The following is a 10,632-nucleotide window of genomic DNA, read 5'->3' as shown; positions in this document are numbered from 1 at the left end:
GCTGTGCCATCTCCCAAAGGGAGCAGAAAGGTTTGCCATCAAGCCAGGCAAGAGCCCATTTCTGCCTGTGCAGCTCGCAGTCTCCAAGCCTGCTGTTGTTTCATATCTTGATTGCTTATCACTCACCCAAAATAACCTGAATGCAATCGCACCAGCTGCAGCTCTCTCCGCAACTCCCTTAATTTAGCAGCCAAACACATTTGGTTCCTTCACAGAGCACAAGGCCTCAGCACAGGGCCCAGGAAGGGGCCCCTCCCTCCCAGCTATCTGTAGTGAGTTGAATCATTTCCCCTTGGAATTCATGTTCACCTGGAACCTAAGCATATGACTTTATTTGGAAATAGAGTATTTGCAGGTGTAATTAATAAGGATCAAGATCAGCTCATACAGGATTAGGGTGGGCCCTAAATCCAATGACTGTTATTAAAAGAGGAGAGAACAGAAGAGACAGAGACTGGAGTGATGCAGCAATAAGCTGGGGAATGCCACGGACTGCCCACTGCCACCACGAGCTAAAAAGAGCCAAGGAAGGATTCTTACCCAGAGCCTTCAAAGGGACCACAGCCCTGCCAACACCTCCATCCCAGATTTCCAGCCTCCAGAACTGTGAGGGAATCAAGTTCTGCTGTTTCAAGCTACTCAATTTGTGGTAATTTGTTAGAGCATCCCTAGGAAACCAATGCAGCATCACTGCCATAGGCCCCTGGCCTGGCTCAGCACCCTCTCAGCCCCACTCCAGTGGGAAGGAAAGGTCCCCACCTGCAGGCACTTCTCCAGATGGGCAGTTTAACATGGCCCGTTAGGATCAGAGCTAGTTTCTCCCAACCAACATCTTTGAACTCTGCATCTACTAGGCCCATTTCCCACATAAGGAGAAGGATCCTTCTGTCCTCTGCTTGAAAGGCTGTATTCCAAGAAGGGCTGAGTTTGGTAGTGACAAATAAATACTGGTCCTTGGGCAGTGTCTGGCCAGCGGTGCCATGTGAGATGGGTCCCTACAGTTTCATGCCACTCCGGCGCCGCGAGTCCTTCCGGGCAATGGGGCTGAAGTTCACAATCTCCTTGTAGATGTGCTCTGAGAAAGGCAGCATGGTTTAAGGTGGGTAAGGAGGTGCTGAGGCGAGAAAGTCCACCTCCCTTCAGAGAGAGCATGGAGAGCGAAGTCAGCTCAAGGAGAAAGAAGCACCTAGGAGACAATGCCCACCAAGAAGGAGGGGGCAGGAGTTTTAGGTGGCAGGTAGGGCTGGCAGAGGCCAGGCACAAAGATGGAGGAAGCAAGGAAGAGAGGCTGCAGGTGGAGGCGAGGAAGCCCGAGGCCCCAGCTCTTACGCTTCCATTCATCCACTGTGAGTTTCTCATGTTCTAAGGAATCATCAAATGGCTGTTGGGCCTCCGTCTCTTCCTCAGGGTCCCGGAAGGGTTCAAAGAAGGGATGGGTGAGGGCCTGCGCGGCTGTCAGGCGCTTGTCCACATCTAACTCCAGCATCTTCTCCAGCAGGTCCACGGCTGCAGGGGCAGAGCCATGAGCCTCACACCGGGGCGGGAGAGCCCACCCTTGGGGATGCACTGAGAGGCCCCTGGGGAGCGGGCTATGAGACTCACCCTGGGGGCTGGCCCGCGGGAAGAGCTGAGTGAAATCCTTCTTGGGGGTCTGTGGCAGGGACTGGATGTAGGATTTGGCCTGGAAGACAGAAAAGCATCAAACCCCTTAGGGCTCTGGCCTCAGCATGTAGAGCAGGGATTTCAGAAAAGCCTCAGAGCAGGGCTGAAGGCTCAGGTCCAGGTCCACGGTGAGATGAAGACAAGAGCGCTTGCCAGGGTAGGAGGATGCTGCAGGAAGGTGCGGGTGAGCCTCCAGCCCACTGGGCCCAGTCAGTCAAGCACACTCCCAGGCCAGGCTAGGTCCCATTTACCACCCACCGCTTTGTCGTTCAGCTTCTGCACAAACTCCGTGCCTGGCACCCCGGTCACTTTCAGGATCTGGGTCAGCTGGTCCAGGTCTTGGTGGCAGGTTAAGGCTTAGCCTTGCTCTCTTGGTAGGTCTGAGACTGCCCTTCCCACGACCCCACCATCACTTCACCTGGGCACCGTAGCAACTGATTGTCCAGGCTCCAGCCCTGCCTAACCACCTCCTGCTCTCAGGAGAGGCTCATTCTTCAGGGCTCAGGGCTCTGGAGAGCTTTCCAACATGCCAGGCTGAGGGGGTTCTCTACCGGACAAATACATGTGGTCTTCTCAGCCTTCATCCCAGTCACTCTTTTCTGTTTCCTCATCTTCTCACCAAAGGCCTGTCCTGCACACACAGCCACTCAGTTAATGTGTGCGGTGCCAAAATGTATTTTCCACATGGTGGTAGAATTATAGGTGACCCATTTTTCATCATTTTGCTTATCTATCTATCTATCTATCTATCTATCTATCTATATATATTTTTTTGAGACAGGGTCTACTCTGTCACCCAGGCTGGAGTGTAGTGGCATAATGTGGGCTCACTGCAACCTCCACTTCCTGGATTCAAGCAATTCTCCTGCCTCGGCCTCCCGAGTAGCTGGGATTTGACCACGTTGGCCAGGCTGGTCTTGAACTCCTAACCTCAGATGATCTGCCTGCCTTGGCCTCCCAAAGTGCTGAGATTACAGGCGTGAGCCACCGCACCCGGCCCATGTCTGGCTAATTTAAAAAAATTTTTTAGAGATGGGGTCTCACCCTATTGCCACCTCTGGTCTCAAACTCCTGGGCTCAAATGATCCTCCCACCTTGGCCTCCCAAAGTGCTGGGATTACAGGCGTGAACCACCGCATCCAGCCTTATCTGCATTTACAAATTATTTTACAGGGAGTATACATCACTCTCACATTAAGAAAAAAAAGACAGTTGTTTAAAGTGTCTGTTGAAGGAAGGAATCCCTAGATGGAATTTGGCTTTTCCAGCAAAGGATACAATCTTTCCCCTTGAACAGAGTTTTCCCTGTCAGCATCTCTGCCATGATGCAGCCCACAGACCAGATGTCCACTGCAGAGGAGGGCGAGTGTCACCTGGACTGTCTGACTGGGGTCGGCAGTCAATCAGCACCGAGTGACCAGATGGCCCCAGGACTGCCCTCTCAGGCGCTGACCACTGACCTGTCTGGTTGTAGTGCATCCAGCTGAGGATCACCTCGGGGGCCCGGTACCAGCGGGTCACCACGTAGCCAGTCATCTCGGCATCTGCATGCCGCGCCAGCCCAAAATCCAGGATCTATGGCTCGGGATAAATGGAAAACGAACTTGCTGAGAGGAAGAGGCTCTGGGAGCGGCTTCCAGGGGCTTCCCTGGGGGAGGGCCCATCCCGCCTCTGGGCTGAGCCTGCAGCCCACTCACCTTCAGTTCACAGTCCTCGTTCACAGCTAGGTTGCCTGGCTTCAGGTCCTGGGGAGAGGACAGGGAGTGCATGCTAGGCTGAGGCAGAGATGGAGCTTGTCCTAGCTCCACCACTACCCAGGGATGTGACCTCAGCCAGGCCCCTTCCCCTTCTGGGCCTCAGTTTCCTCATGTGTAAAATGAGGGTTGGACTAGGTGTTCTCTCGGGGCCCATCCAGCTCTAAAATGTTCCTGATTCTTGGAGCCTGAAACACTCAGCTCAGGGCTCACTTTGTCCGCAGCAATTCCCCATGAAGTCCCCCGGGACACAGCGACTCTTTGGAGCAGGCCTTCCTGGGCCGTGGCTGGGTCTGAAAACTCCACATTCTGGGCTTCTGGGAAGTGTCCTCTCCCTCCACCTTTCCCACTCCTTGATTACCAAAGAACCCCACACCCAGGGATGGGACAGGGGCCTCTGAGGACCATGGCAGAGAAAGCACTCACCCTGTGCACGACCCCAGCCGAGTGGATGTACTGTGTGGGAGAGAGAGAAGGGTGAGTCCATGGCCCAGTTTCCACACCAGGCACTTCAGGCTGGCTCAGAAACTTCCTCCGACCTGTAACAGTGTGGTCCCTCCAGCCTCCCCCAAACCTCAGGTCTCGAAAGCAAGGCATCCCTTCTGCCACCCTCCAACTCCCCACCCACCTTAAGGCCTTTGAGCATCTGATACACCAGGTACTGGATCTTCTCCTCACTGAACTCCATCCCCATGATCTTCTGCAGATCCGTCTGCATGAAGGGCATCACCAGGTAGCTGGAAGGCATGAGGGCTTCTTGGGACAGTGCTGGGTCCCACCCAGCCCCAGGTCTGTGCTCAGAGGAGGGGCCTCAGGGCAGAACAGGGGTCATAGAGATACCCTCCAGTGTGCAAAAACCAACCCCACCTCAGCCAGCCAGATCACCACACAGGCCTCTGGGCTCCTGGCTCCCAGCCTTCCTGTGGCAGGCCGCCCAACTGGCAGAGCTCAGAGTAAGCGCTGCAGTCGGAGCGTGCTCAGGAAAGCCACATGAAACTGTGTTCCCGCTCTTCAAAGGTACTCTCTCCTTGCCCTCCTCCACACCCCAGGGAAAGCCACAGCTAGGAGTTAGAAACATCTGCCAGTATTTCCTTTGGCTTCTGTCCAAATATTTTATCCCTCAGAGGGTCATGCCCAGCTGGGATGGCTCCACAAACAAATAATATGTCCACCTTTCCAAGAAGGAAACAATACAACAGTTTCCAGGAGGGTGGAAGGGGGACATGGGGAGGCTACTGCAGCCTCTTAGGGAATTGCACAACAGGATCAGGCCAGCAAAATGTAACTGTTGTAGCAACAGCAAAGTCCAGGACAAAGACAAAAAATAATAAATTATAAAATAGGCCAGGGGGCATAGCTCATACCTCCAATCCCAGTGCTTTGGGAGACGGAGGCTGGACAATCGCTTGAGGCGAAGAGTTTGAGACCAGCCTGAGCAACATAGGGACCCCATCTTTTCTTTCTTTCCCTCCCTTCCTCCCTTCCTCCCTTCCTCCCTCCCTTCCTCCCTTCCTCCCTTCCTCCCTTCCTCCCTTCCTCCCTTCCTCCCTTCCTCCCTTCCTCCCTTCCTTCCTTCCTTCCTTCCTTCCTTCCTTCCTTCCTTCCCATCTTTTCTTTCTTTCCCTTCCTTCCTTCCTACCTTCCTACCTTCCTACCTACCTACCTTCCTTCCTTCCTTCCTTCCTTCCTTCCTTCCTTCCTTCCTTCCTTCTCCCTCCCTCCCTCGCTCCCCCCCTCTCTCTTTCTTTCTGTTGGAGTCTTGCTCTGTCGCCCAGGCTAGAGTGCAGTGGTGCAATCTTGGCTCACTGCAACCTCCGCCTCCCAGGTTCAAGCGATTCTCCTGCCTCAGCCTCCCTGAGTAGCTACAACTACAGGTGCGCGCCAGAATGCCCAGCTAATTTTTGTATTCTTAGTAGAGACGAGGTTTTGTCATGTTGGCCAGGCTGGTCTCAAACTCCTGACCTCAGGTGATCTGCCTGCCTTGGCTTCCCAAAGTGCTGGGATTACAGGCGTGAGCCACCGCACCTGGCCTGGACTCCATCTTTCAGGAAAAAAAAAAAAAAAAAAAAAGCCAGGTGTGGTGGCATGCACCTTTAGTCTCAGCTACTCAAGAGGCTGAGGTGGGAGGATCACTTGAGGTCAGGATTTCGAGATCAGGATGAGTAACATAGTGAGACACCATCTCTATAAAAATTTAAAAACAAAACAAAAAGCTGGACATGGTGGCATGCATCTGTAGTCCCACCTACTTGGGGGTCTGAGGCGGGAGGATGGCTTGGGCCTACGGGTTGAACTGTGTTTGTGCTACTGCACTCCAGTCTGGGCAACACAGCCCTATCTCTAGAATATAATTTTAAAAAATTTTTAAATAAATATTACCTTAAAAATTATAATATATATATATATATTTGAAAGGACATGCTGGAGGCATCTCCAGGAGACTCTGGATTTTGGCAGCCCTCTCCTGCCTGACCACACACCTCCCTTGGGGCCCTCTCCATGCCCAGTCCCCTCCTGTCTTTCCCCTCCACTCGGGCACTGGTTTTTTCATCTTGGCGACAATCTTCCTGAAGCCTCTCTGTGCTAGAACCACATTCCCTTGATTTTGCGCCTTCAACTGACCACCCCTTCTCCCTCTCTCACCACGAAACTTCTAGAAAGGGCGGTCCACATTCCTGGATTCCACTGCCTTAACTCCCAGTCTTGAGATAACCTGGTTTCTGCTTCCCTCCTACTGCCAGACTGCTCAGCTCAAGATCACCAGTGAACACCCGACAAACACACCATGACTCCCTTTTCTTCTGACCTAACTTTTCACCAAGTCTGAAACTCCTGGCCGGGCGCGGTGCCTCACGCCTGTGATCCCAGCACTTTGGGAGGCCGAGGCAGGAGGATCACGAGGTCAGGAGATCAAGACCATCCTGGCTAACACGGTGAAACCCCATCTCTACTAAAAATACAAAAAATTAGCCGGGCGTGGTGGCAGGCGCCTGTAGTCCCAGCTACTCATAGTCCCAGCTACTCGGGAGGCTGAGGCAGGAGAATGGCATGAACCTGAGAGGCAGAGCTTGCAGTGAGCCGAGATCACGCCACTGCACCATGCCATTGCACTAGGGCAACAGAGCCCTAGACTCCGTCTCAAAAAAAAAAAAAAAGAAAGAAACTCCCTCTCAATTCTTTGCTGACTCTCCTCTGCCTCCGATCAGGCCCTCTCAGCTTCTTCCATCTGCTTATCCTCTCGGATCTTCTCTTTCATGTTGATATCTGAATCAATACTATCTTACGGCATTCTATAACTATCTGTTCCCAGGTGTCAGCTATAATCCATCGGTGATTATTCCAGCACAAATCCACATCCCTAGCCCAGACTTTCCTCTGCTGAGGTTCATATTTATTTGCAACTGTGATTAAACATTGGAATATTCACAGTCTCTTTAAAAGTAAAGTGTCCAAAATGGAGTTCATTATCTTTCCCCCAAGATCTGCTCTTCCTCCACCTTGTATTCCAAGCAGAACCTGCACGTCTCCCCCCGCCAGCCACCTCACTTAGCCACTGCACCCCAACGGACGGAACATTGTGTTGGCCCTGCCTCCCAAATGCGGCCTCAAGTCTGCTCTTGGCATCCCATCACCTCTATTTTAGATCACTAACACTGACCTTCAGGCTCTCCCCTCTGCCCCAGAGCTGCTTCCTACTCCTTTCTTGGTGCTGCCAGAGTGCATCCCCCAAATCCCATCTGAACATATCACCTCCCTGCTCAGATCCCCAGGTCTTGAGGCTGCCTGTAGGATCAATCCAGATTCAGCTTGGCCAAGCCAGCTGCTGGCCTCTACACACCACACTGACTTCTCCATCTTGTCCACATAGTCCAGTCTCATTCAGACACTGCATGGGCAAAGCTATACATTTTGCAACTAAATGTTCGGGTTCTCTGCCATTCTGTGAAACACCCCCATCAGCCAGAGGCAGCCAAGGCTTCTTCATCCTTGCTTTGTGCTAGAAAGAGTTCCAAGGTCCAGACTCACATCTGTGTCCCCAGGAAAGGTGAGTTGGTGCTAACCCTGTGAGGACTGGCAGATGTGTCTTCATGGTGTTAAAGCTGGGTAAAAAGCAAAGCAGCTGTGCAGACCTCCCCCTGCCAGGCAAGCACCCCCCCGAGTCCTTCCTGCCTCTTCCTGCCTGCCTTTGGCCAAAAGCATCTTTCCAGAGAGAATCACCCTTGACAGGCAAAGGCACAGGACTGCCAGGGAAGGAGTTTCTCCCCGCCACACCCAGAACAGAAACCCTGGACCCTCCCCACCTTGCTCCCCAGCAGCATGTAAGGCCTGCAAATGCCCCAGAACCCAGTGCAGCCTGACTCACAAGTCATGGAAGTTGCGCAGGGAGGAGGCTGGGGTGAAGACATCCAGGAGCCCAATGACCTGGGGAAAAAGTCACCTGTGAGGGCTGGACAGATACTACCTTCTCCTTCCACCTCCTCCTGGGCCCTGGCCATGCACAGGGCCATCCACCCTTTCCTAATACACCACCCGCAGCAGGAGGCATGTCTCCAACCTTCTTGGAAGCAGTAAAAAGGGCAGAGGCCTAGAGGAATCCCCTGGATTTGGAGGGAGTTTGCAATAAATCATGACAGAGAGTCAGGCTGAGGAGAAGGGAAGGTGGGGAGAAGAATGAGGTGTGCTCATTACTTTCAAGTCTGGTGTTCAGGGCAAGCAATGCAAACCCACTCTCAACTCACACAGGCAGCAGGAAAGCATAAGGGGAGGGCGGAAGGGAAAAAGGAGGGAACAGGGAAGGAGCTTTCCAGCCAGCAAATGCCCTGCCTCGACCTTGGGTCTCCAGCCACATCCATCCTTGCCTGCCACAGGGCTGGTTCAGAGCCAAGGGCAAGATCACCCTGGCTGGAGAATAGGGGAGGGGTTTGCTGGAGAAGGATAGGCTTAAAATGTACATAACATTTTGAAATGATTCTTTGAAATGTCTGCCCTCCAATCTAGGTATCCTGCAGCAAAGCCTGCCTGCCAGGCCCTGAGCTGGTCCCCTGGTTTTCCTGGCTGCTTCTATCAGACAAGCCAATCTGATGGTCATGTGTTTAGACCCTGAGCCTCGCTGCCCAGATTGAAACCCCAGCTCTGCTACTGACTAACCATCTAACCTGTGAGACTTGCTCTGCTTTAGTTTCCCTGTCTGTGACACGGGGCAATAGAACTCATATATCATGAGGACCAGACAAGTTAGTGTATGCAGAGCTCTCAGAACACAGGAAGTGCTCAATATGTGTATATTGTTGTTATCAGGGTCACGTGGACACAACACTAACTAGGATTCTAGTCCCAGCTAGCCACAAGTTCTCAGACATGGAACCAATTACAAAGTTCCCCTGTGCCAATTTCCTCTGTAGGATGAGACAGTCTGTACCTCACAAAGTGTGTCCTGCCCAAAATACCCTTTGACCCCTTCCTGGAAAGTGGGCAGGGCAGGTCCCAGTACCCCCTCCTTTCAACAGTGAGGTGAGAGGCACCATCGGGGAGCAGGGAGGAGACTGTCCCGAGCTCTCCACACCGGGAGGCCCCGCCTGCGCCTGCCCCTGACTCCCCAGGGCAGCCCCCGCCCCATTCCCCGGGGCAGCCACCGCCTACGTTCTCATGCTGCATGTGCTTCAGCAGCAGCAACTCCCGGTAGGCGCGCTTGGCGAAGATCTCGGACTGAAAGGGCCGGCTCAGCTTCTTGATGGCCACCTTCTCCCCTGACCGCTTGTCGATGGCCGAGCTGTGGGGCACAGGCAGGTCAGCAGGCGAGGCTCTCCTCCTGGGCCGTATCTCCCAGATCGCCCTGACCCCTCCCACTGGGCAGCTGGGCTGAGAGGGGACGATGCCCACCACCTAGAATATGGGGGAGCCCTGGGACGCAGGGCAGGGAGTGGGAAGTCAGGCAGGAGCTGAGAGAGGGGCACAGCGCCAGGGGTAGCAATCGTCTCATTGCGACGGGATCCACAGCAGGGAAAGAGTCTCACTATCTCTGCAACTTGGCGAGCCACCTCCCCCTCTTGGGGCCTCGGTGTACTCGTCTGTAACAGTGAGGATCTGCCCGATGAACTCCGGGATCTTGCAAGGGCACAGTCCTGGAGAACCAGGCCCAGTCCCAATTCGACCCACAGAGACCGCACTCAGCCACCCGGTGAGAAAAGGGAGATGGCGGCTGAGTGGCCCCGGGGAGGGCGCTGCGCCTTGAGGTCCGCGGTCAAAGTGGCGCTGGCGAGGGGCCAGCCCAGGGCGGGCTGGGAGGAAAGGGGAGCGCACGGCGCCCGCCCCGCCGCCCCCCGCGCCCCCCACACGCCCCCCAGCGGCCCGGGGGTCTCACCACACGGCGCCATAGGCCCCGCTGCCGACGTGCGTCGGGGACACGTAGGTCTTGGGCAGCTCCCAGGCGGTCTTGTTGACGTCCTGCTTGTAGAATCCCTTTTTCCGGATGAGGCTCATCCCGGGCACCCGATGTCGGCGGCCCCGGCGTGGCGGCTGCGTTCGCGGCCCAACGGGCTCCCAGCGCCCCGGCCCCCGCTGCGCCCGCCCCGCGCCGCCCGCTCCTCCCCCGCGCGAGGGCTGGGGCCCCGGCCGCGACGCTCCCACCTGCCGGCTCGCCCAGGTGCGCCGGGGCCGCCACGCCCGGGCCTGCCCAGCCCTGCGCTCCTGCGCTTCCGCCCGGCCCGACGGAGCCCCGGCTGCAGGTGCGGCCCAGGCACGGGGTCGGGACTGCCCTGCGGGACCCCGGTGCCTCCCGACCGAGCGCCGGCCAGCGGTGGGGCTAGTGGGTCCAAGCAGGAGGCCAGAACCGGGAGGCAGCGCTTCCCAGCTCCCTCCAGCCCTGGTCTCCGTAGGAAGAGCTCCTCGAGACTGTGAAGACACAGGAAAGCAAAACAAAACCCCACAACCTCTTAATTATGGAAAATGTCAAACATGCAGGAAAGAAGTGAACAGAGTTAAGCCAGCGCTTCTCACACTCGAGTGTGCTCAGGAATCCCCTGGGCATTTTATTTGATTAAAATACGGATCCTAACTCAGTAGGTCCGGGGTGGAGCCGAGGGTCTGCATTTCTAGCCAGCTCCCAGATCTGAGGCTTCTGGACCACATCTGATAGGAGGTTCAATGAACCCCCGTGACCCCGATTCCTCAGCAACCGCAACTCATAATCAATTTTATTTCATCTACATTCCTCCCC

The 10,632-nt window shown here is 55.0% G+C and overlaps 1 protein-coding gene across 2 annotated transcripts; it reads right to left on the bottom strand.

Annotated features, from left to right (window-relative positions):
* Positions 1-304: 304 nt before the first annotated feature.
* On the bottom strand, positions 305-9,989 carry MAPK13 (mitogen-activated protein kinase 13). Of its 2 annotated transcripts, none has more exons than XM_007972805.3 (12): positions 9,778-9,986; positions 9,057-9,186; positions 7,780-7,838; positions 4,045-4,153; positions 3,843-3,872; positions 3,360-3,407; positions 3,123-3,237; positions 2,941-3,012; positions 1,921-2,000; positions 1,603-1,681; positions 1,330-1,506; positions 305-1,075 (listed from the first exon to the last, which is right to left on the bottom strand). In XM_007972805.3, exons 1-12 carry the CDS (start codon positions 9,894-9,896, stop codon positions 996-998), a joined length of 1,098 nt encoding a protein of 365 aa, XP_007970996.2. In that variant the 5' UTR covers positions 9,897-9,986; the 3' UTR covers positions 305-995. The 2 variants fall into 2 exon arrangements, with proteins under 2 accessions (XP_007970996.2, XP_007970997.2); XM_007972806.3 differs by lacking the exon at positions 305-1,075 and adding an exon at positions 1,083-1,186 and having other exon boundaries at positions 9,778-9,989.
* Positions 9,990-10,632: the final 643 nt, after the last annotated feature.

Source organism: Chlorocebus sabaeus, chromosome 17 (assembly GCF_047675955.1).
Source record: "Chlorocebus sabaeus isolate Y175 chromosome 17, mChlSab1.0.hap1, whole genome shotgun sequence".
NCBI lineage: Eukaryota > Metazoa > Chordata > Mammalia > Primates > Cercopithecidae > Chlorocebus > Chlorocebus sabaeus.
Note: the sequence above shows the minus strand (reverse complement) of the source record. Positions and strands in the feature narration are given on the sequence as shown.